The following is a 26,891-nucleotide window of genomic DNA, read 5'->3' as shown; positions in this document are numbered from 1 at the left end:
TTACCTCAAAGAAAAGAGTTCTACTTCAGGGTGCTTTCCTTCATCAAAATCTAGATTCTCTGAAGCTAACTGCTTGGAGATTGAACGCCTAGTTCTGTCTAAACGTGGTTTTTCTGATGCGGTTATTGAAATTATGATTCAGGCTCAAAAACCGGTTACTCGCAAGATTTACCATAAGATATGGCGTAAATATCTTTCTTTGTGTGAATCTAAGGGGTTCTCTTTGGCGCCAGGGGAGGATTCCCCAGATTTTGTCTTTTCTTCAGGATGGATTGGATAAGGGTTTATCGGTCAATACTCTAAAGGTTCAGATTTCTGCGTTATCTATCTTTTTGCACAAACATCTGGCAGACTTACCAGATGTTCAAGCCTTTGTACAGGCTCTGGTTAGAATCAGGCCTGTGTTTAAACCTGTTGCTTCTCCGTGGTGCCTTAATTTAGTTCTTAACGTTTTGCAACAGGTTCCGTTTGAGCCTATGCATGTTGTTGATATAAAACTTTTATCCTGGAAAGTTTTGTTTCTTGTTGCCATTTCTTCTGCGCACAGAGTGTCTGAATTTTTGGCTCTGCAGTGTGATTTTCCCTACCTTATTTTTCATGCTGATAAGGCGGTCCTTCGTTCTAAATTGGGGTTTCTCCCTAAGGTAGTATCGGATCAAAACATTCCTCCTTTTTGTTCTAATCCTCCTTCTCAAAAGGAATGTCTTTTGCATAACTTGGATGTTGTGCGGGCGCTAAAATTTTACTTACAAGCTACTAAGGATTTTAGGCAAACTTCTTACCTGATAAATTTATTTATTTCCAGACATGGAGAGTCCACAACCCCTTCCTTTTTCCATTTCCTTCGGCTGAATGACTGGGGGTTATGGGTAAGGCAGTTACACTTAACAGCTTTGTGGGGGTGCTCTTTGCCTCCTCTTGCTGGCCAGGAGTTGAATATCCCACTAGTAATTGACGTTGTGGAGTCTCCATGTCCGGAAATAAATTCAGGTAAGCTTAAATTTTGTTTTTTAAATTTTATAGTCTTTTGAGAATTTTATGCTTACAAAGAATTTTTTTTTTGGGTAAAGGCTTTAATCTTTTAAAAGTGATTAAGAGGCAAACAGTTTGATAACACAGATGTCACCAACAGAAGTAATAGGAAATTCTCAGCAAGATAGTTGTGTTGTATATATACTTCTAGTTTGCTATGTCAATGATTTGCATATTTATGTCTATCTTGGAAATAATGCAGTGAAAACTGCTGGTCATGCAGCCATTCATGTGTTGTGACTTTCAAGACCAGTTTGTCACACATTATCTATACTTCTTAGATGTTTATCTTGTTTTGACTAGCTGACACTAAAATATTTCAAATTTGACACAATTGTGTACAGATATTGTGGCGTCAGCCTCTTCTATATTTTCAAGATAATTTTTGTTTTCATTTTGGGAGGAAAATAACACACAGTTTTACCTACCATGTACATCAAAGTTTGTGCTTTAAACTTTTTTATGCTTAGTAAGCAATTTATTTGTGTGTTTTTTTATTCTTTTAAACAGAAACTACAGAGAAGCTGCTACTTAAAGACAAGGAATTTGATGAAATTGTTAAACGATTTGAAGATTTACAGCCCCAGTTGCTTGGTGAGCATAATTGTTACATGTACATTTTTTTCCACTAACATTAGAAACAAAGACATGAACCCAACACCCATTCACAGGTTTTCACATAGACCAACGTGGCTGTCTTGGGGCTTATTTTCTTTCACACAGGTGGTGAGAGTCTACGATCCATTACTCCTTGGAATTACTCTTCCCTGCCAATAGAAGGAGGCAAAGATTCCCTAACCCAAAGAACTCTAGAAATTCCTCTCATCTCACTTGAAACTAGTTTTGTCTTGGCCTCCGCTGGAGGAAGATAAAGAATAAAGATGTGCCTGTTATTTTTCAGTTAGAGGGGTTCTCAGACTTAAGGCCCATTTCTTTCCTATGGCATGGAGAGTTCACAAAACATTCTAATTAATAGTGGGATATTCACTCCTGACCAGCAGGAGGAGGCAAAAAGCACCCCAGCAGAGCTGTAAAAGTATCACTTCCCTTACCCATGAACCCCAGTCATTCTCTTTGCCTTGATCACGGGAGGATGGCGAAGATGGTGTCTGAAGATTTTTTAATCCTTTTATGGGTACTTTTGCCTGCATGCAATGATTTGGGTCTAGCTGTGTCCATGTCAATCTCTTTAGTAAGAGAAATGGTGGGTATTTGCAGTTAGAAGATGGCGAGGTAGTCTTTGCTTAACTTCTAACATTATTGCTACCCCTATTATAGAAAGCCATGGTTGGTTACTCTGTTCTTTCCTTTCTATAGGTCCATGGTAGAAGTGGAGAAGCTGCCACACCTCAGAAAACAGCTCCTGCCTCACAGAGCAGGATTCACAGGTAAGTGCTTTCCCTTCTAGGTTAGAAGGTACAGGCACTATAGGGGTTAAATCCTTGTGAAAAGCATTTGAATACTGTTTTAGGGGCACTGTTTATATGTGAAGGAGGCATCATATTTTATTGGGGCTAAGAGATGGAGTGTATGAAGTGTTTCACAGGTGTTTGCTTTAAACTAGTTTGGGGGCAATCAGCTTATTTGGCCCAATCACTTTTTGCTGTGGCTGTCGGCTTTTGTGCTGTTTTTGTTTGGCAGAATTCTTTTTCCTATTGCGGTCATGTGGTCGCTCCTCCGCACTTCTGTTTTTTTTGGATTCTCTGTTCAGATCTGAAGTTTGCCGCGGCGAGTGGGGAGGTTGCAGTTTCCTCTGCCTGCAGTTGTTTTTCAAGTGGATTTGGGCTGTTCCAGTAACATGGAGGTGATCTTTGCTCCAGTAGTGTCCGGTTTTCTGTGCTAGTGGGATAGCAACTTCTGGAAGGGGTAAGACCTCAGCAGAGATGAGGGTTTTAGGTGATTATTATGTATTTTTCTTTCATGTAATTGGCAAGAGTCCATGAGCTAATGACGTATGTGATATACAATGCTACCAGGAGGGGCAAAGTTTCCTAAACCTCAAAATGCCTATAAATACACCCCTCACCACACCCACAATTCAGTTTTACAAACTTTGCCTCCTATGGAGGTGGTGAAGTAAGTTTGTTCTAAGATTTCTACGTTGACATGCGCTTCTCAGCATTTTGAAGCCTGATTCCTCTCAGAGTACAGCGAATGTCAGAGGGACGTGGAGAGTATCACCTATTGAATGCAATGATTTTCCTAACGGGGGTCTTTTTCATAGGTTCTCTGTTATCGGTCGTCGAGATTCATCTCCTACCTCCCATTTCAGATCGACGATATAATCTCATATAACCATTATCTCTACTGATAGCTGTTTCAGTACTGGTTTGGCTATCTGCTATATGTGGATGGGTGTCTTTTGGTAAGTATGTTTTTATTTCTTAACACACCGCAGCTATGGTTTGGCACTTTATGCATTTATATAAAGTTCTAAATATATGTATTGTACTTATATTTGCCATGAGTCGGGTTCATGTATTTCCTTTTGCAGATTGTCAGTTTCATATTTGGGGAAAGTTAATATTAAGAAATATTTTTCTTAACTGGGGTTTAGTCTTTTTTTCAATTGACTACTTTGTTTCAAATTGCGGGCGCGGCAAATGCTACACTTTATTGCGTCATTCTTGGCACAAGAATTTTTTTGGCACGAATGGCACGTCCGTTGACGCAAGTTCGTCATTTCCGTCGTCGTAATTGAAGCAGAGGTTTCCCACAGGATTGCGTCGTTAGTGACGCGAGTGTGTCATTTCCAGACATTGTTGGCGCAAAAAAAAATTTCAGTTGCGTTGTGTGTCATACTTGGCGCCAACTTTATTCATTATTTATTGCCCCATTGCTTTTGCCTCTTGCCTTTTTCAATGTCAGAGGGCTATGCTATTTCCTTTTTTTCCCAGTCCTGAAACTGTCATATAAGGAAATTGATAATTTTGCTTTATATGTTGTTTTTTCTTTTACATTTTGCAACACGTCTCAATCTGATCCTGCCTCAGAAGTATCTGTTGGAACTTTGCTGCCTGACATCGGTTCTACCAAAGCTAAGTGCCTTTGTTGTAAAATTGTGGAGATTATATCTCCTGATGTCATTTGTATTAGTTGTCATGATAAACTTTTACATGCAGATAGTGTGTCCATCAGTAATAGTACATTGCCGGTTGCAGTTCCTTCAACTTCTAATGTACATGATATACCTATGAATTTTAAAGAATTTGTTACTGAATGCATGGAGGTAATCGGCTTAATGGTAGCGGCAATGGACATAGTACCCTTTGCACGCCTGCATCTCAGACCACTGCAATTGTGCATGCTAAGTCAGTGGAATGGGGATTACTCAGATTTGTCCCCTATGCTGATTCTGGATCACATCTGTCCAAGGGGATGCCCTTCAGCAGGCCAGATTGGACGATTGTAACAACAGACGCCAGCCTGCTAGGTTGGGGCGCTGTCTGGAATTCCCTGAAGACTCAGGGATCATGGACTCAGGAGGAGAGTCTCCTTCCCATAAATATTCTGGAATTAAGAGCAGTTTTCAATGCCCTTCTGGCTTGGCCTCAGTTAGCAACTCTGAGGTTCATCAGGTTTCAGTCGGACAACATCACGACTGTGGCTTACATCAACCATCAGGGAGGGACAAGGAGTTCCCTAGCGATGATGGAAGTCTCAAAGATAATTCACTGGGCAGAGTCTCACTCTTGCCACCTATCAGCGATCCACATCCCAGGCGTGGAGAACTGGGAGGCGGATTTTCTAAGTCGCCAGACTTTTCATCCGGGGGAGTGGGAACTTCATCCGGAGGTCTTTGCCCAAATACTTCGGCGTTGGGGCAAACCATATCTGGATCTCATGGCGTCTCGCCAGAACGCCAAACTTCCTTGTTACGGATCCAGGTCCAGGGAGTCGGGAGCGGTTCTGATAGATGCTCTGACAGCACCTTGGGCCTTCAACATGGCTTATGTGTTTCCAGCCTTCCCGATGCTTCCTCGATTGATTGCCAGGATCAAACAGGAGAGAGCATCGGTGATTCTAATAGCGCCTGCGTGGCCACGCAGGACCTGGTATGCAGATCTAGTGGACATGTCATCCTGTCCACCATGGTCTCTGCCTCTGAGACAGGACCTTCTGATTCAGGGTCCTTTCAAAGATCCAAATCTAATTTCTCTGAGGCTGACTGCATGGAGATTGAACGCTTGATTTTATCAAAGCGTGGATTTTCGGAGTCAGTAATTGATACCTTAATACAGGCGAGGAAACCTGTTACCAGGAAAATTTACCATAAAATATGGCGTAAATATTTACATTGGTGCGAATCCAAGAGTTACTCATGGAGTAAGGTTAGGATTCCTAGGATATTGTCTTTTCTACAAGAAGGTTTAGAAAAGGGTTTATCTGCTAGTTCTTTAAAGGGACAGATCTCAGCTCTGTCCATCCTTTTGCACAAACGTCTGTCAGAAGTTCCAGACGTTCAGGCTTTTTGTCAGGCTTTGGCCAGGATTAAACCTGTGTTTAAGACTGTTGCTCCGCCGTGGAGCTTAAACTTAGTTCTTAACGTTTTGCAGGGTGTTCCGTTTGAACCCCTTCATTCCATTGATATCAAGCTGTTATCTTGGAAAGTTCTGTTTTTAATGGCTATTTCCTCGGCTCGAAGAGTCTCTGAGTTATCGGCCTTACATTGTGATTCTCCTTATCTGATTTTTCATTCAGACAAGGTAGTTCTGCGTACTAAACCTGGGTTCTTACCTAAGGTAGTCACTAACAGGAATATCAATCAAGAGATTGTTGTTCCATCATTGTGCCCTAACCCTTCTTCAAAGAAGGAGCGACTACTGCACAATCTGGACGTAGTCCGTGCCCTGAAATTTTATTTACAGGCAACTAAAGATTTTCGCCAAACTTCTTCCCTGTTTGTCGTTTATTCTGGACAGAGGAGAGGTCAAAAAGCTTCTGCTACCTCTCTCTCTTTCTGGCTTCAAAATCAATGGATTCAGAGCATTGTCTCTCAGGGGTACCGAATAGGATTCAGAGTAAGACTTACTGTGAGAATATTTCTTTCATGTAATTAGCAAGAGTCCATGAGCTAGTTACGTATGGGATATACATTCCTACCAGGAGGCTGGAGCCCGGTTTTCCTCTCAGTGTGCAGTGAATGTCAGAGGGATGTGAAGAGAGTATTGCCTATTTGAATTCAATGATCTCCTTCTACGGGATCTATTTCATAGGTTCTCTGTTATCGGTCGTAGAGATTCATCTCTTACCTCTCTTTTCAGATCGACAATATACTCTTATATATACCATTACCTCTACTGATTCTCGTTTCAGTACTGGTTTGGCTTTCTACTATATGTAGATGAGTGTCCTGGGGTAAGTAAGTCTTATTTTTTGTGACACTCTAAGCTATGGTTGGGCACTTTTATATAAAGTTCTAAATATATGTGTTTAAACATTTATTTGCCTTGATTCAGGATGTTCAATATTCCTTATTTCAGACAGTCAGTTTCATTATTTGGGATAATGCATATGAATAAATAAATTTTTCTTACCTTAAAATTTGACTTTTTTTCCTGTGGGCTGTTAGGCTCGCGGGGGCTGAAAATGCTTCATTTTATTGCGTCATTCTTGGCGCTGACTTTTTTGGCGCAAAAATTTTCTTTGTCATTTCCGGCGTCATTCTTGTCGCCGGAAGTTGCGTCATGTTTTTGACGTTTTTGCGCCAAAAATGTCGGCGTCACCGGATGTGGCGTCATTTTTGGCGCCAAAAGCATTTAAGCGCCAAATAATGTGGGCGTCTTTTTTGGCGCTAAAAAATATGGGCGTCATTATTGTCTCCACATTATTTAAGTCTAGTTATTTATTTGCTTCTGGTTGCTAGAAGCTTGTTCATTGGCATTTTTTCCCATTCCTGAAACTGTCATTTAAGGAATTTGATAAATTTTGGTTTATATGTTGTTTTCTTTCATGTAATTAGCAAGAGTCCATGAGCTAGTGATGTATGGGATATACATTCCTACCAGGAGGGGCAAAGTTTCCCAAACCTCAAAATGCCTATAAATACACCCCTCACCACACCCACAAATCAGTTTTACAAACTTTGCCTCCCATGGAGGTGGTGAAGTAAGTTTGTGCTAGATTCTACGTTGATATGCGCTTCGCAGCAGGCTGGAGCCCGGTTTTCCTCTCAGTGTGCAGTGAATGTCAGAGGGATGTGAAGAGAGTATTGCCTATTTGAATTCAATGATCTCCTTCTACGGGGTCTATTTCATAGGTTCTCTGTTATCGGTCGTAGAGATTCATCTCTTACCTCCCTTTTCAGATCGACGATATACTCTTATATATACCATTACCTCTACTGATTCTCGTTTCAGTACTGGTTTGGCTTTCTACTACATGTAGATGAGTGTCCTGGGGTAAGTAAGTCTTATTTTCTGTGACACTCTAAGCTATGGTTGGGCACTTTTATATAAAGTTCTAAATATATGTGTTTAAACATTTATTTGCCTTGATTCAGGATGTTCAACGTTCCTTATTTCAGACAGTCAGTTTCATATTTGGGATAATGCATATGAATAAATCAATTTTTTCTTACCTTAAAATTTGACTTTTTTCCTGTGGGCTGTTAGGCTCGCGGGGGCTGAAAATGCTTCATTTTATTGCGTCATTCTTGGCGCGGACTTTCTTGGCGCAAACATTTTCTTGTCATTTCCGGCGTCATACGTGTCGCCGGAAGTTGCATCATTTTTTTGACGTTTTTGCACCAAAAAATGTCGGCGTTACCGGATGTGGCGTCATTCGAGCGTCATTGTTGTCTCCACAATATTTAAGTCTCATTGTTTATTGCTTCTGGTTGCTAGAAGCTTGTTCATTGGCATTTTTTTCCCATTCCTGAAACTGTCATTTAAGGAATTTGATCAATTTTGCTTTATATGTTGTTTTTTCTATTACATATTGCAAGATGTCTCAGATTGACCCTGAATCAGAAGCCACTTCTGGAAAAACGCTTAACTGAGTTTCAGTTCTACCAAAGCTAAGTTCATTTATTTTAAATGTTATAAATGTTTATCTTTAGCTATGGTTTGTAATAAGTTATTATGATATACTTTTACATGCAAGAATCCATTAGTATTTATGCCATGCTTACATCTTATGTATAAGAAATATTTTTCTGATTCTATTTTAAAGGCTTTGTCTGACTTTGTGCCTTCTAATAAGATTTTTAGGTCTTTTTCACTTCTTTTTTAATTATTGAAGTTTCAAATGACCAACAACATACTGATTTATCCTTCTCTGATGATGTTTTTTCTCTTTCAGAATTTTCTTCATCAGATATTGACACTAACAAATCTACTTTTTTTTATTTTTTTATTATTAAAGTACATTTGTTCTTTGTTGAAAAGGTGTTGATTATTTTGGATATTAAGGTAACTAGTTCTTTAAGACTAGCTGACACTATTTCTGCCTATTTATTCTTCTGTATTTTCAGAGGTTTTCTTTCCAATTCCCCATACTAGGGAATGGAATAGGCTGAGAATTTTCTTTTATTCCTTATTCAAAGGTTTTAAACTATATTCTTTGCCAGCAGTTAAATTCATTTTGGAGGGTTCTCCAATTTATTTTGGCTATCTCTACTCCTACTAATTATGCTATTGTTTCTACAGCAAAATAGTATTTATTTTCCTTTAGATAGTTGTATCTTATTTATGGAAAATTATTTAGTTTCAGGTACTTTTCTTGGTCCTGTGATTTATTTGGATATTGCAATTGCTTCATTTTAGCATTGTTAAGGGACAACATTTACTAGACTAGGTGCTGTTGCATTTGTCTTGTTGTTTTGCATTTATTGATTATGCAAGTCCACTGTATTGACTGGTCCTTTAAACTGGACTATCATGCTAATATTTTCATTTGTGTCTTCATTTTATTGAATATTTTCGCAAATGAGGGTTAATCTATGTCTTTAGCTATTTTAGCTAGAAGAATTTTGTGATTTTTAAAAAAAAAATCCATATTTCTTTTGTTCTAAGATAATCAATTATTTGTTTTATAATTAGATTCAATTCTTAACTGTTACTCTGGGCTTCAAGATTGAGTTCTAAGACTAAAACTTTAAGCTTATACTAGTTTGGTTGTTCTTATTAAGGAACGAATTCCTGAGTTCTTTCCCAAGTAACATGTTTATAATTGGAAATTTTTTCAGTTCGAAATCAGCTCCCTAATATTGCGATGTACGTGCCGTATTCCAGCTTGGCTGGTAAGGGGCAGGTTAAGACTTCTTTGAAATTTATTTGGTTCTATTTGGTCCAAATTTCTTTGATTTTATTCCAGTAAGGCTAACACTTTCTTTAAGTGTGTTTCTGTCCCATATATTTTGGGTACTATTGAAGCATGGCTGGGCACTCATGGGGTTCAAGCGCTGCTCAGACCTGGAATCTTCTGGGGTATTTCTTCCAGTTCCTTTTTTAGGAACTGGGTTTTGGAGTTTTATTCAAACTATTCTGCCTTTTTATAGTCAGTTATAGCATTATTTGTTTTCATTAGATACAATAAATGCATATTTTCATTTTTCTGTTTTCATTCAGATTATTTTCTGAGGATGCGGAATCTCATATGATTCACTTTGCTCTTCAGGACATAGTTAGACGATCTTTTTTTCAAAAGCTCTTGATTCCTCACACAAGGGTCACCTTTTTTAGGTTTCCAGATAGTTTGTGCCACTGTCTTTGTCTCAATCAGACAAGGGACAATTTTATTGGGTTCCGTCTGTCAGTACCTTTAGTCTCTATTATTTCCTTCAGTTGCTATATATGCATAGAAGTTTTAGGTCTTATGGCCACAGCATTGGATTCAATTCCCTTTGCTCATTTTCAATAGAAAGAACCTTTCCAGTCTTTTATGATTGTTGTTTCTTCAAGAACATGGTTGGAGGATCAATTTACCAAAAAGTTTGTTGATTCCTCAGACAAGGGTAACCTTTTTAGGTTTCCAGATAGATTCAGTGTCCATGACTCTGTCTCTGACGGACAACAGACGTCTGAAATTGGTTTCAGCTTATCGAAACCTTCAGTCTCAATCATTCCCTTCGGTAGCCTTATGCATGGAAATTCTAGGTCTTATTATGCATTGGACGCGATCCCCTTTGCTCGTTTTCACATGCGTCCTCTTCAGCTCTGTATGCTGAACCAGTGGTGCAGGGATTATACAAAGATATCTCAATTAATGTCTTTAAAACCGATTGTTCGACACTCTCTGACGTGGTGGACAGACCACCATCGTTTAGTTCAGGGGGCTTCTTTTGTTCTTCCAACCTGGACTGTGATCTCAACAGATGCAAGTCTGACAGGTTGGGGAGCTGTATGGGGGTTTCTGACAGCACAAGGGGTTTGGGAATCTCAGGAGGCGAGATTACCAATCAACATTTTGGAACTCCGTGCAATTTTCAGAGCTCTTCAGTCATGGCCTCTTCTAAAGAGAGAGTCGTTCATTTGTTTCCAGACGGACAATGTCACAACCGTGGCATATGTCAATCATCAAGGAGGGACTCACAGTCCTCTGGCTATGAAAGAAGTATCTTGAATACTTGTATGGGCGGAATCCAGCTCCTGTCTAATTTCTGCGGTTCATATCCCAGGTATAGACAATTGGGAAGCGGATTATCTCAGTCGCCAAACGCTACATCCGGGCGAATTGTCTCTTCACCCAGAGGTATTTCTTCAGATTGTTCAAATATGGGGACTTCCAGAAATAGATCTGATGGCTTCTCATCTAAACAAGAAGCTTCCCAGGTATCTGTCCAGATCCAGGGATCCTCAGGCGGAAGCAGTGGATGCATTGTCACTTCCTTGGAAGTATCATCCTGCTTATATCTTTCCGCCTCTAGTTCTTCTTCCAAGACTGATTTCCAAGTTTCTAAAGGAGCGTTCGTTTATTCTGCTGGTGGCTCCAGCATGGCCTCACAGGTTTTGGTATGCGGATCTTGTCCGGATGGCTACTTGCCAACCGTGGACTCTTCCGTTAAGACCAGACCTTCTATCGCAAGGTCCTTTTTTCCATCAGGATCTCAAATCCTTAAATTTGAAGGTATGGAGATTGAACGCTTGATTCTCAGTCATAGAGGTTTCTCTGACTCCGTATTTAATACTATGTTACAGGCTCGTAAATCTGTATCTAGGATGATATATTATCGAGTCTGGAAGACTTACATTTCTTGGTGTTCTTCTCATCATTTTTCTTGGCATTCTTTTAGAATTCCTAGAATTTTACAATTTCTTCAGGATGGTTTGGATAAAGGTTTGTCTGCAAGTTCCTTGAAAGGACAAATCTCTGCTCTTTCTGTTCTTTTTTAACAGAAAGATTGCTAGTCTTCCTGATATTCATTGTTTTGTACAAGCTTTGGTTCGTATAAAACCTGTTATTAAGTCAATTTCTCCTCCTTGGAGTTTGAATTTGGTTCTAGGGGCTCTTCAAGCTCCTCCGTTTGAACCTATGCATTCACTGGATATTAAATTACTTTCTTGGAAAGTTTTGTTTCTTTTGGCCATCTCTTTTGCTAGAAGAGTTTCTGAATTATCTGCTCTTTCTTTTGAGTCTCCTTTTCTGATTTTTCATCAGGATAAGGCGGTTTTGCGAACTTCATTTAAATTTTTACCTAAGGTTGTGAATTCTAACAACATTATTAGAGAAATTGTAGTTCCTTCATTGTGTCCTAATCCTAAGAACTCTAAGGAAAGATCGTTGCATTCTTTGGATGTAGTTAGAGCTTTGAAATATTATGTTGAAGCTACTGAAGATTTCCGAAAGACTTCTAGTCTATTTGTTATCTTTTCTGGTTCTAGGAAAGGTCAGAAGGCTTCTGCCATTTCTTTGGCATCGTGGTTAAAGTCTTATGTTGATTCGGGTAGAACTCCGCCTCAAAGGGTTTTACAGCTCATTCAACTAGGTCAGTCTCTACTTCCTGGGCATTTAGGAATGAAGCTTCGGTTGATCAGATTTGCAAAGCAGCAACTTGGTCTTCTTTGCATACTTTTACTAAATTCTACCATTTTTATGTGTTTTCTTCCTCAGACGCAGTCTTTGGTAGAAAAGTACTTCAGGCAGCTGTTTCAGTTTGATTCTTCTGCTTATATTTTCAGTTTTTTTCATTATAAGATTTAAACTTTGTTTTGGGTGTGGATTATTTTTCAGCGGAATTTGCTGTCTTTATTTTATCCCTCCCTCTCTAGTGACTCTTGCGTGGAAGATCCACATCTTGGGTATTCATTATCCCATACGTCACTAGCTCATGGACTCTTGCTAATTACATGAAAGAAAACATAATTTATGTAAGAACTTACCTGATAAATTAATTTCTTTCATATTAGCAAGAGTCCATGAGGCCCACCCTTTTTTTGTGGTGGTTATGATTTTTTTTGTATAAAGCACAATTATTCCAATTCCTTATTTTTTATGCTTTCGCACTTTTTTTCTTATCACCCCACTTCTTGGCTATTCGTTAAACTGATTTGTGGGTGTGGTGAGGGGTGTATTTATAGGCATTTTGAGGTTTGGGAAACTTTGCCCCTCCTGGTAGGAATGTATATCCCATACGTCACTAGCTCATGGACTCTTGCTAATATGAAAGAAATGAATTTATCAGGTAAGTTCTTACATAAATTATGTTTTTTCTATTACATATTGCAAGATGTCTCAGATTGACCCTGAATCAGAAGCTACTTCTGGAAAATCGCTGCCTGATGCTGGATCTACCAAAGTTAAGTGTATTTGCTGTAAACTTGTTGTAACTGTCCCTCCGGCTGTTGTTTGTGATGAATGTCATGATAAACTTGCTAATGCAGATAATATTTCCTTTAGTAATGTTCCATTACCTGTTGCTGTTCCATCAACATCTAATACTCAGGGTGTTCCTGTTAATATAAGAGATTTTGTTTCTAAATCTATTAGGAAGGCTATGTCTGTTATTCCTCCTTCCAGTAAACGTAAAAGGTCTTTTAAAACTTCTCATTTTCCAGATGAATTTTTAAATGAACATCATCATTCTGATTCTGTTTCTGATGATGATTTGTCTGGTTCAGAGGATTCTGTTTCAGAGATTGACACTGATAAATCTTCATATTTATTTAAAATGGAATTTATTCGTTCTTTACTTAAAGAAGTCTTAATTGCATTAGAAATAGAGGAATCTGGTCCTCTTGATACTAAATCTAAACGTTTAAACACGGTTTTTAAACCTCCTGTAGTTATTCCGGAGGTTTTTCCCATCCCTGATCCTATTTCTGAAGTAATTTCCAGGGAATGGAATAATCTGGGTAATTCATTTACTCCTTCTAAACGGTTTAAGAAATTATATCCTGTGCCATCTGACAGATTAGAGTTTTGGGACAAAATCCCTAAGGTTGATGGGGCTATCTCTACTCTTGCTAAACGTACTACTTTTCCTACGGCAGATAGTACTTCCTTTAAGGATCCTTTAGATAGGAAAATTGAATCCTTTCTAAGAAAAGCTTATTTATGTTCAGGTAATCTTCTTAGGCCTGCTATATCTTTGGCGGATGTTGCTGCAGCTTCAACTTTCTGGTTGGAGGCTTTAGCGCAACAAGTAACAGATCATAATACTCATAGCATTGTTAATCTTCTTCAACATGCTAATAACTTTATTTGTGATGCCTTCTTTGACATCATTAGGGTTGATGTCAGGTATATGTCTTTAGCTATTTTAGCTAGAAGAGCTTTATGGCTTAAAACTTGGAATGCTGATATGTCTTCTAAGTCAACTTTGCTTTCCCTTTCTTTCCAAGGTAATAAATTGTTTGGTTCACAGTTGGATTCTATTATTTCAACTGTTACTGGGGGGAAAGGAACTTTTTTACCACAGGATAAAAAATCTAAAAGTAAATATAGGGCTGCTAATCGTTTTCGTTCCTTTCGTCACAATAAGGAACAAAAGCCTGATCCTTCCCCTACAGGAACGGTATCAGTTTGGAAACCATCTCCAGTCTGGAATAAATCCAAGCCTTTTAGAAATCCAAAGTCAGCTCCCAAGTCCACATGAAGGTGCGGCCTTCATTCCAGCCCAGCTGGTAGGGGGCAGATTACGATTTTTCAAAGAAATTTGGATCAATTCGATTCACGGTCTTTGGATTCAGAACATTGTTTCTCAAGGGTACAGAATAGGTTTCAAGATACGGCCTCCTGCAAGAAGATTTTTTCTTTCTCGCGTTCCAATAAATCCAGTGAAGGCTCAAGCGTTTCTGAAATGTGTTTCAGATCTAGAGTTGGCTGGAGTAATTGTGCCAGTTCCAGTTCTGGAACAGGGTCTGGGGTTTTACTCAAATCTATTCACTGTACCAAAGAAGGAGAATTCCTTCAGACCAGTACTGGATTTAAAAATATTGAATTGTTATGTAAGAATACCAACATTCCAAATGGTAACTATAAGGACTATTCTGCCTTTTGTTCAGCAAGGGCGTTATATGTCCACAATAGATTTACAAGATGCATATCTGCATATTCCGATTCATCCAGATCACTTTCAGTTTCTGAGATTCTCTTTTCTAGACAAGCATTACCAGTTTGTGGCTCTGCCGTTTGGCCTAGCAACAGCTCCAAGGATTTTTACAAAGGTTCTCAGTGCCCTATTATCTGTAAGCAGAGAACAGGGTATTGTGGTATTTCCTTAATTGGACGATATCTTGGTACTTGCTCAGTCTTCACATTTAGCAGAATCTCATACGAATCGACTTGTATCGTTTCTTCAAGAACATGGTTGGAGGATCAATTTACCAAAGAGTTCGTTGATTCCTCAGACAAGGGTAACCTTTTTAGGTTTCTAGATAGATTCAGTGTCCATGACTCTGTCTCTGACGGACAAGAGACGTCTGAAATTGGTTTCAGCTTGTCGAAACCTTCAGTCTCAATCATTCCCTTCGGTAGCCTTATGCATGGAAATTCTAGGTCTTATGACTGCTGCATCGGACGCGATCCCCTTTGCTCGTTTTCACATGTGACCTCTTCAGCTCTGTATGCTGAACCAGTGGTGCAGGGATTATACAAAGATATCACAATTAATATCTTTAAAACCGAATGTAAGACACTCTCTGACGTGGTGGACAGACCACCATCGTTTAGTTCAGGGGGCTTCTTTTGTTCTTCCGACCTGGACTGTGATCTCAACAGATGCATGTCTGACAGGTTGGGGAGCTGTATGGGGGTCTCTGACAGCACAGGGGGTTTGGGAATCTCAGGAGGCGAGATTACCCATCAACATTTTGGAACGATTTTCAGAGCTCTTCAGTCGTGGCCTCTTCTAAAGAGAGAGTCATTCATTTGTTTTCAGACGGACAATGTCACAACCGTGGCATATGTCAATCATCAAGGAGGGACTCACAGTCCTCTGGCTATGAAAGAAGTATCTCGAATACTTGTATGGGCGGAATCCAGCTCCTGTCTAATTTCTGCGGTTCACATCCCAGGTATAGACAATTGGGAAGCGGATTATCTCAGTCGCCAAACATTACATCCGGGCGAATGGTCTCTTCACCCAGAAGTGTTTCTTCAGATTGTTCAAATCTGGGGATTTCCAGAAATAGATCTGATGGCTTCTCATCTAAACAAGAAGCTTCCCAGGTATCTGTCCAGATCAAGGGATCCTCGGGCGGAGGCAGTGGATGCATTGTCACTTCCTTGGAAGTATCATCCTGCCTATATCTTTCCGCCTCTAGTTCTTCTTCCAAGAGTGATTTCCAAGATTCTAAAGGAGCTCTCGTTTGTTCTGCTGGTGGCTCCAGCATGGCCTCACAGGTTTTGGTATGCAGATCTTGTTCGGATGGCTACTTGCCAACCATGGACTCTTCCGTTAAGACCAGACCTTCTATCGCAAGGTCCTTTTTTTCATCAGGATCTCAAATCCTTAAATTTGAAGGTATGGAGATTGAACGCTTGATTCTCAGTCATAGAGGTTTCTCTGACTCCGTAATTAATACTATGTTACAGGCTCGTAAAACTGTATCTAGGAAGATATATTATCGAGTCTGGAAGACTTACATTTCTTGGTGCTCTTCTAATCATTTTTCCTGGCATTCTTTCAGAATTCCTAGAATTTTACAATTTCTTCAGGATGGTCTGGATAAAGGTTTGTGTGCAAGTTCTTTGAATGGACAAATTTCTGCTCTTTCTGTGTTTCACAGAAAGATTGCTAATCTTCCTGATATTCATTGTTTTGTTCAGGCTTTGGTTCGTATCAAACCTGTCATTAAGTCAATCTCTCCTCCTTGGAGTTTGAATTTGGTTCTGGGGGCTTTACAAGCTCCTCCGTTTGAACCTATGCATTCTCTGGACATTAAATTACTTTCTTGGAAAGTCCTGTTCCTTTTGGCCATCTCTTCTGCTAGAAGAGTTTCAGAGTTATCTGCTCTTTCTTGTGAATCTCCTTTTCTGATGTTTCATCAGGATAAGGTGGTGTTGCGAACTTCATTTAAATTTTTACCTAAAGTTGTGAACTCTAACAACATTAGTAGAGAAATTGTGGTTCCTTCATTGTGTCCTAATCCTAAGAATTCTAAGGAAAGATCGTTGCATTCTTTGGATGTAGTTAGAGCTTTGAAATATTATGTTGAAGCTACTAAGGATTTCCGAAAGACTTCTAGTCTATTTGTTATCTTTTCCGGTTCTAGGAAAGGTCAGAAGGCCTCTGCCATTTCTTTGGCATCTTGGTTAAAATCTTTGATTCATCATGGTTATGTCGAGTCGGGTAAAACTCCGCCTCAAAGGATTACAGCTCATTCTACTAGGTCAGTTTCTACTTCCTGGGCGTTTAGGAATGAAGCTTCAGTTGATCAGATTTGCAAAGCAGCCACTTGGTCTTCTTCTTTGTATACTTTTACTAAATTCTACCATTTTGATGTGTTTTCTTCTTCTGAAGCAGTTTTGGTAGAAAAGTACTTCAGGCAGCTGTTTCAGTTTGATTCTTCTGCTTATAATTTCAGTTTTTTTCATTATAAGATTTAAACTTTATTTTGGGGTGCGGATTATTTTTTCAGCGGAATTGGCTGTCTTTATTTTATCCCTCCCTCTCTAGTGACTCTTGCGTGGAAGCTCCACATCTTGGGTATTTATTATCCCATACGTCACTAGCTCATGGACTCTTGCTAATTACATGAAAGAAAACATAATTTATGTAAGAACTTACCTGATAAATTAATTTTTTTCATATTAGCAAGAGTCCATGAGGCCCACCCTTTTTTGTGGTGGTTACGATTTTTTTGTATAAAGCACAATTATTCCAATTCCTTATTTTTTATACTTTTATCTTATCACTCCACTTCTTGGCTATTCGTTAAACTGATTTGTGGGTGTGGTGAGGGGTGTATTTATAGGCATTTTGAGGTTTGGGAAACTTTGCCCCTCCTGGTAGGAATGTATTTCCCATACGTCACTAGCTCATGGACTCTTGCTAATATGAAAGAAATGAATTTATCAGGTAAGTTCTTACATAAATTATGTTTTTTCTCTCACGCATCCCAGTGAATCCAGTAAAAGTCCAGGCTTTCCTGAAGTGTGTTTCAGACCTGGAGGTTTCAGGGGTAATCATGCCGGTTCCTTTTCAGGAACAAGGTCTGGGGTTTTATTCGAATCTATTCATTGTCCCAAAGAAAGAAGATTTTTTTCAGACCAGTTCTGGATCTGAAAATTTTGAATCGATATGTAAGAGTACCAACTTTCAAGATGGTGACTATAAGGACTATTCTGCCTTTTGTTCAGCAAGGACATTGTATGTCTACAATAGACTTGCAGGATGCTTACCTTCATATTCCGATTCATCCAGAACATTATCAGTTCCTGAGATTCTCTTTTCTAGACAAGCATTACCAATTTGTTGCTCTTCCATTTGGCCTAGCAACAGCTCCAAGAATCTTTTCAAAGGTTCTGGGTGCCCTACTCTCTGTAATCAGAGAACAGGGTATTGCGGTGTTTCCTTATTTGGACGATATCTTGGTACTAGCTCAGTCTTTACATTCTGCAGAATCTCACACAAATCAACTAGTGTTGTTTCTTCGAAAACATGGTTGGAGGATCAATTTACCAAAAAGTTTTTTGATTGCTCAGACAAGGGTCACTGTTTTAGGTTTCCAGATAGATTCAGTGTCCATGACTCTGTCTCCAACAGACAAGAGACGTTTGAAATTGGTTGCAGCATGTCGGCACCTTCAGTCATTCCCTTCAGTGGCTATGTGCATGGAAGTTTTAGGCCTCATGACTGCAGCATCGGACGAGATTCCTTTTGCTTGTTTTCAAATGAGACCTCTCCAGCTTTGCATGTTGAATCAATGGTGCCGGGATTATACAAAGATATCACAATTAATATCCTTAAATCCCAATGTTCGACACTCTCTGACGTGGTGGTTAAATCACCAGCATTTAGTTCAAGGGGCCTCTTTTGTTCGGCCAACCTGGACTGTGATCACAGCAGATGCGAGTCTTTCAGGTTGGGGAGCTGTCTGGGGATCTCTAACAACACAAGGGGTTTGGAAATCTCAAGAGGCGAGATTACCAATCAATATTTTTGAATTCCGTGCAATTCTCAGAGCTCTTCAGTTTTGGCCTCTGTGTTGAAGAGAGAACCGTTCATTCGTTTTCAGACAGACAATATCACAACGGTGGCATATGTCAATCATCAGGGTGGGACTCACAGTCCCAAAGCTATGAAAGAAGTTGGGCAGAATCCAACTCCTGTCTAATTTCTGTGGTTCATATCCCAAGTGTAGACAATTGGGAGGTGGATTATCTCAGCCGTCAGACTTTACATCCAAGGGAGTGGTCTCTCCAGCCGGATGTGTTTTCTCAGATTGTTCAGATGTGGGGTCTTCCAGAAATAGATCTGATGGCTTCTCATCTAAACAAGAAACTTCCCAGATACCTGTCCAGGTCCAGGGATTCTCAGGCGGAAGCAGTAGATGCACTGACACTTCCTTGGTGTTATCATCCTGCTTATATCTTTCCGCCTCTAATTCTTCTTCCAAGAGTGATCGCCAAGATCATCATGGAACAATCATTTGTGTTGCTGGTGGCTCCAGCATGGCCCCACAGGTTTTGGTATGCGGATCTTGTTCGGATGTCCATTTGCCAACCTTGGCCACTTCCGTTAATGCCGGACCTACTGTCTCAAGGTCCGTTTTCCCATCAAGATCAAAAATCATTAAATTTGAAGGTATGGAAATTGAACACTTAGTAGTAAGTCATAGAGGTTTCTCTGACTCAGTAATTAATACTATGTTACAAGCTTGTAAATCTGTCTCTAGGAAGATTTATTATCGAGTTTGGAAGACTTGCATTTCATGGTGTTCTTCTCATAATTTCTCTTGGCATTCTTTTAGAATTTTACAATTTCTCCAGGATGGTTTGGATAGGGGTTTGTCTGCAAGTTCCTTGAAGGGACAAATCTCTGCTCTTTCTGTTTTATTTCACAGAAAGATTGCTAATCTTCCTGATATTCACTGTTTTGTACAGGCTTTAGTTCGTATTAAGCCTGTCATTAAATTCATTTCTCCTCCTTGGAGTCTTAATTTGGTTTTGAAGGTGTTACAGGCTCCTCCTTTTGAGCCTATGCATTCTTTGGATATTAAACTACTTTCTTGGAAAGTGTTGTTCCTTTTGGCTATCTCTTCTGCTAGGAGAGTTTTCTCCAACATTGGTGTGTCCGGTCCACGGCGTCATCCATTACTTGTGGGAAATGTTCTCCCCCACAGGGAAAGGCAAGGAGAGCACACAGCAAGAGCTGTCCATATAGCTCCCCCTCTGGCTCCGCCCCCAGTCATTCTCCTTGCCGCTCTGAACAAGTAGCATCTACCACGGGGATGGCGAGGAGTTTGTGGTGTTAGTTGTAGTTTTTTATTCTTCTATCAAGAGTTTGTTATTTTAATATAGTGCTGGCTTGTACTATTTACTCTATAACAGAAAAGTGATGAAGATTTCTGTTTAAGAGGGCTATGATTTTAGCACAAGTAACTAAAATCCATTACTGTTACCACGCAGGACTGTTGAAACAAGAGAACTTCAGTTGGGGGTAACAGTTTGCAGACTCATCTGCTTCAGGTATGACTAGTCTCGTTCTAACAACACAGGCTAATGCTAGATGACAGTCATTTTTCCCCTCAGGGGAAATGGTAAGCCATTTTTCTTTCACCTCAGCAAAAAAGATAACAGGCTTCCCCTTTTTGTTTTTTATGCTGGTAGACACTGTTAGGGGCTAAATCGATTGGTTTTTATTACAATATTATACCATTTGAAATATTGTATAAGCTCACATACACTTGGGAACGTTTTTTATTGATCTGGCTTGTTTTAGACACCTAAATCTAGTCAGGAAGGCCCCTTCACTCTAGTGTGCTGAGGGAGGAAGCCTCATTTTGGCACTTCAGCTGTGCAGTTGAATTTCAAGGCAGTGCATGCAGATTCATGTGAGAGGGTCCTGTGGTTCAGAAAGTGACTCCAAAAGGCTTTTTTTCTGTGAATGGTGACCCCTAAGGAAGGTAAAAAGCTGCAGCAAGGCTGTAGCTGGGATTGTGGTGTGTAAAAACGGTTAAATCCAACAATTAGCTCCGGTTTGCTTGTTTTAAGAGCTAGAGTCTCCATATTTGCTGTGCAATACTTTCTAAGCATTAAGACACTGGGGTCTTAATTTCAGAAAAATCGGATATTGCCTTCATAGTTTTTTGAACATTCAGAAATAAATGTGTCATTTTATTATTTAAAGAGACAGTAACGTTTTTGTTTAAAATCGTTTTTATTGCATTGTTTGCCTGCCTAAATCTGTTTAACATGTCTGTTCCATCAGATAACCTATGTTCTGTGTGTATAGAGACAAATGTGGTTCCCCCTTCGAGTGTTTGTGATAATTGCGCCATAGCGTCCAAACAAACCAGGACAGCTCTGTTATTTTTCATAATGTTGCCCAAGATGATTTATCTAATGAAGGTAGTGGGGATAGCTCTACATCCTCTCCTTCTGTGTCTACACCAGCTTTGCCCGCACAGGCGACACCTAGCGCGCCAGTTCTTATTTCTATGCAACAATTATCAGCAGTAGTGGATAATTCTATAGCAAATCTTTTATCCAAACTGCCAGTTTTTCAGAGAAAGCGTGATTGTTCAGTTTTAAATACAGATAAAAAGGATGAACAATCAGACGCTGACGATGCCTTATCTATTTTACCCTCACATCTAATCGGAATTGGCTGTGAGCTAAGGGCTGTCTGAGGGTGAAATTTCAGACTCAGGAAAAATTTCTCAACAGGCAGAACCTGATCTAGTGGCATTTAAGTTTAAGCTAGAACATCTCCGCGCTTTGCTTAAGGAGGTATTAGCTACTCTGGATGACTGTGATTCCATGGTAGTACCAGAGAAGTTGTGCAAATTGGACACATTTTTAGAGGTCCCAGTGCACGACAACGCTTTTCCAATACCTAAGAGGGTAGCGAACATAGTGGAAAAGGAGTGGAAGAAGCCAGGTGTACCCTTTGCCCCACCTCCTATATTTAAGAAAATGTTTCCCATAGTAGACCCTAGAAGGGACGCATGGCAAACGGTCCCGAAGGTTGAGGGAGCTGTTTCAACACTAGCGAAGCGCACAACTATTCCTATAGAGGACAGCTGCGCTTTCAAAGATCCTATGGATAAAAAATTGGAAGGATTGCTTAAAAAGATTTTTGTTCAGCAAGGGTTCATCCTTCAACCAGCTACGTGTGTTATTACTGTCACTTCAGCTGCGTCCTTTTGGTTCGAAATACTAGAAAGGTCGCTCCAGAAAGAGACTTCCTATGAAGAAGTCATGGACAGAATTCACGCATTAAAGTTAGCTAATTCCTTTATATTGGATGCCGCCTTTCAAATAACGAAATTGGCGGCGAAAAACTCAGGTTTTGCTATAGTAGCGCGGAGGGCGCTTTGGCTAAAATCCTGGTCGGCAGACGTGTCGTCCAAGACTAAGTTACTGAATATTCCTTTCAAGGGTAAGACCCTTTTTGGGTCGGAATTGAAGGAAATTATTTCAGACATCACTGGGGGTAAGGGCCATGCCCTCCCACAGGATAGGCCTTTTAAGGCTAAGAACAAGTCTAATTTTCGTTCCTTTCGCAATTTCAGGAACGGACCGGCTAATAACTCCACTGCCGCTAGACAAGAAGGTAACGCGGCCCAGCCCAAACCCGATTGGAAGCCCATGCAAGGCTGGAACAAGGGTAAACAAACCAAGAAACCTGCTGCTGCTACCAAGACAGCATGAAGGGGTAGCCCCCGATCCGGGACCGGATCTGGTAGGGGGTAGACTATCTCTCTTCGCTCAGGCTTGGGCAAGAGATGTTCTGGATCCCTGGGCACTAGAGATAGTTTCCAAGGGATACCTGTTAGAATTCAAGGGACTTCCTCCAAAGGGAAGGTTCCACCTGTCTCGCTTATCTTCAGACCAGATAAAGAAACAGGCATTCTTACATTGTGTAAGAGACCTATCAAAGATGGGAGTGATAAACCCAGTCCCCTCCGGGGAACAAGGTCTAGGGTTTTACTCAAACCTGTTTGTGGTTCCCAAAAAAGAGGGAACTTTCAGGCCAATTCTGGATTTAAAGATATTAAAAAAGTTCCTCAGAGTTCCATCCTTCAAGATGGAAACCATTCGGACAATCTTACCAACAATCCAGCAGGGTCAATTTTTGACTACCGTGGATCTGAAGGATGCGTATCTGCATATCCCAATCCACAAATCTCATCATCAGTTCCTGAGGTTCGCCTTTCTGGACAAACATTACCAGTTTGTGGCTCTTCCATTCGGTTTAGCCACCGCTCCCAGAATTTTCACAAAGGTGCTAGGGTCCCTTCTAGCGGTCCTAAGACCGAGGGGCATCGCTGTAGCACCTTATCTAGACGACATCCTAATCCAAGCGTCGTCTCTTTCCAAAGCGAGGGCTCATACAGACATTGTGTTGGCTTTTCTCAGATCTCACGGGTGGAAAGTGAACATAGAAAAGAGTTCACTGTCACCGTCCACAAGGGTTCCTTTTCTGGGAACAATAATAGATTCTGTGGAAATGAAGATCTTTCTCACAGACGTCAGAAAGACAAAGCTTCTAAAAGCTTGTCGAGTTCTTCACTCTATTCCTCAACCCTCCATAGCTCAATGCATGGAAGTAATAGGACTAATGGTCGCAGCAATGGATGTGGTTCCTTTTGCTCGAATTCATCTAAGACCATTACAGCTGTGCATGCTCAATCAGTGGAATGGGGACTATACAGACTTGTCTCCCCAAATTCAAGTAGACCAGGTAACCAGGGACTCACTTCTCTGGTGGTTGACCCAGGATCACCTGTCTCAGGGAATGAGTTTCCGCAGACCGGAGTGGGTCATCGTCACGACCGACGCCAGCCTCTTGGGGTGGGGCGCGGTCTGGGACTCTCTGAAAGCTCAGGGCCTATGGTCGCGGGAAGAGTCGCTTCTTCCGATAAACATTTTGGAACTAAGAGCTATATTCAATGCGCTCCTGGCTTGGCCTCAGCTAGCGGAAGCCAGGTTCATAAGATTTCAGTCGGACAACATAACGACTGTTGCGTACATCAATCATCAGGGGGGAACAAAGAGTTCCCTAGCGATGAAGGAAGTAACCAAGATAATCCAATGGGCAGAGAATCACTCCTGCCATCTATCTGCTATTTACATCCCAGGAGTAGACAACTGGGAGGCGGACTATTTGAGTCGTCAGACTTTCCATCCGGGGGAGTGGGAACTCCATCCGGAGGTCTTTGCTCAGTTAACCCAATTATGGGGCATTCCAGACATGGATCTAATGGGGTCCCGTCAGAACTTCAAGATTCCTTGCTACTGGTCCAGATCCAGGGATCCCAAGGCGACTCTAGTGGATGCATTAGTGGCGCCTTGGTCGTTCAACCTAGCATATGTGTTTCCACCGTTTCCTCTCCTCCCCAGGCTCATAGCCAGGATCAAACAGGAGAAGGCCTCGGTGATTCTGATAGCTCCTGCGTGGCCACGCAGGACTTGGTATGCAGACCTGGTGAATATGTCATCGGCTCCACCATGGAAGCTACCTTTGAGACAGGACCTTCTAGTACAAGGTCCATTCGAACATCCCAATCTAGTTTCTCTGCAGCTGACTGCTTGGAAATTGAACGCTTGATTTTATCCAAGCGTGGGTTTTCAAATTCTGTGATTGATACTCTGGTCCAAGCCAGAAAACCTGTGACTAGAAGGATTTACCATAAAATATGGAAAAAATATATCTGTTGGTGTGAATCCAAAGGATTCTCCTGGAGTAAGATTAAAATTCCAAAGATTCTCTCCTTTCTCCAAGAAGGTTTGGATAAAGGATTGTCAGCTAGTTCTCTAAAAGGACAGATTTCTGCATTATCCGTCTTGTTGCACAAACGACTGGCAGCTTTGCCAGATGTACAAGCTTTTGTTCAGGCTTTGGTTAGAATCAAGCCTGTTTACAGACCCATGACTCCTCCTTGGAGTCTAAATTTAGTTCTTTCAGTTCTTCAAGGGGTTCCGTTTGAACCTTTACATTCCATAGATATTAAGTTACTATCTTGGAAAGTTCTGTTTTTGGTTGCTATTTCTTCTGCTAGAAGAGTTTCTGAATTATCTGCTTTGCAGTGTGATCCACCCTATCTGGTGTTCCATTCAGATAAGGTTGTTTTGCGTACTAAGCCTGGTTTTCTTCCAAAAGTTGTTTCCAACGAGAACATCAACCAGGAAATAGTTGTTCCTTCTTTGTGTCTGAATCCAGTTTCAAAGAAGGAACGTTTATTACACAATTTAGATGTTGTTCGTGCTTTAAAGTTCTATTTAGAAGCAACAAAAGATTTTAGACAAACCTCATCCTTGTTTGTCGTTTACTCTGGTAAGAGGAGAGGTCAAAAAGCTACTGCTACCTCTCTCTCTTTCTGGCTGAAAAGCATTATCCGCTTGGCTTATGAGACTGCCGGACGGCAGCCTCCTGGCCGTATCACAGCTCACTCTACTAGGGCTGTGGCTTCCACATGGGCCTTCAAGAACGAGGCTTCTGTTGACCAGATATGTAAGGCAGCGACTTGGTCTTCTCTGCACACTTTTGCCAAATATTTTTGCTTCTTCGGAGGCTGTTTTTGGGAGAAAGGTTTTGCAAGCCGTGGTGCCTTCTGTTTAGGTAACCTGATTTGCTCCCTCCCTTCATCCGTGTCCTAAAGCTTTGGTATTGGTTCCCACAAGTAATGGATGACGCCGTGGACCGGACACACCAATGTTGGAGAAAACAGAATTTATGCTTACCTGATAAATTACTTTCTCCAACGGTGTGTCCGGTCCACGGTCCGCCCTGGTTTTTTTAATCAGGTTGAAAAAATTTTTCTTTATACACTACAGTCACCACGGCACCCTATAGTTTCTCCTTTTTCTCCTAACAGTCAGTCGAATGACTGGGGGGCGGAGCCAGAGGGGGAGCTATATGGACAGCTCTTGCTGTGTGCTCTCCTTGCCTTTCCCTGTGGGGGAGAACATTTCCCACAAGTAATGGATGACGCCGTGGACCGGACACACCGTTGGAGAAAGTAATTTATCAGGTAAGCATAAATTCTGTTTCTGAGCTATCTGCTCTTTCTTGTAAATCTCCTTTCTTTCGTGTAATTAGCAAGAGTCCATGAGCTAGTGACGTATGGGATATACATTCCTACCAGGAGGGGCAAAGTTTCCCAAACCTTAAAATGCCTATAAATTCACCCCTCACCACACCCACAATTCAGTTTTACAAACTTTGCTTCCCATGGAGGTGGTGAAGTAAGTTTGTGCTAGATTCTACGTTGATATGCGCTTCGCAGCAGGCTGGAGCCCGGTTTTCCTCTCAGCGTGCAGTGAATGTCAGAGGGATGTGAAGAGAGTATTGCCTATTTGAATTCAATGATCTCCTTCTACGGGGTCTATTTCATAGGTTCTCTGGTATCGGTCGTAGAGATTCATCTCTTACCTCCCTTTTCAGATCGACGATATACTCTTATATACCATTACCTCTACTGATTCTCGTTTCAGTACTGGTTTGGCTTTCTACTACATGTAGATGAGTGTCCTGGGGTAAGTAAGTCTTATTTTCTGTGACACTCTAAGCTATGGTTGGGCACTTTTATATAAAGTTCTAAATATATGTGTTTAAACATTTATTTGCCTTGACTCAGGATGTTCAACATTTCCTTATTTCAGACAGTCAGTTTCATATTTGGGATAATGCATTTGAATATATCATTTTTATCTTACCTTAAAATTTGACTTTTTCACTGTGGGCTGTTAGGCTCGCGGGGGCTGAAAATGCTTCAATTTATTGCGTCATTCTTGGCGCGGACTTTCTTGGCGCGAAAATTTTTTTCTATTTCCGGCTTCATACGTGTCGCCGGAAGTTGCGTCATTTTTGATGTTTTTTGCGCCAAAAATGTCGGCGTTCCGGATGTGGCGTCATTTTTGGCGCTAATAGCATTTAGGCGCCAAATATTGTGGACGTCAATTTGTCTCCACTTTATTTAAGTCTCATTATTTGTTGCTTCTGGTTGCTAGAAGCTTGTTCACTGGCATTTTTTCCCATTCCTGAAACTGTCATTTAAGGAATTTGATCAATTTTGCTTTATATGTTGTTTTTTCTATTACATATTGCAAGATGTCCCACGTTGCAACTGAGTCAGAAGATACTACTGGAAAATCGCTGCCTGGTGCTGGAACTACCAAAGCTAAGTGTATCTGCTGTAAACTTTTGGTAGTTGTTCCTCCAGCTGTTGTTTGTATTAAATGTCATGACAAACTTGTTAATGCAGAAAATATTTCCTTTAGTAAAGTACCATTACCTGTTGCAGTTC

The 26,891-nt window shown here is 40.6% G+C and overlaps 1 protein-coding gene across 5 annotated transcripts in view; it reads left to right on the top strand.

Moving 5' to 3' along the window:
- CLIP1 (CAP-Gly domain containing linker protein 1) overlaps nucleotides 1-26,891 on the top strand; it is an 868,764-nt gene that overhangs the window by 595,657 nt on the left and 246,216 nt on the right. For all 5 annotated transcript variants that reach the window (XM_053701760.1, XM_053701761.1, XM_053701758.1 and 2 more), the window contains one exon: nucleotides 1,543-1,626. In XM_053701760.1, coding sequence (XP_053557735.1) covers nucleotides 1,543-1,626 — 84 coding nt within the window. The remainder of the gene's footprint in view (nucleotides 1-1,542; nucleotides 1,627-26,891) is intronic.

The sequence above is a fragment of the Bombina bombina genome, chromosome 2 (genome assembly GCF_027579735.1).
Source record: "Bombina bombina isolate aBomBom1 chromosome 2, aBomBom1.pri, whole genome shotgun sequence".
In the NCBI taxonomy this organism is placed as follows: Eukaryota; Metazoa; Chordata; class Amphibia; order Anura; family Bombinatoridae; genus Bombina; species Bombina bombina.
Note: the sequence above shows the minus strand (reverse complement) of the source record. Positions and strands in the feature narration are given on the sequence as shown.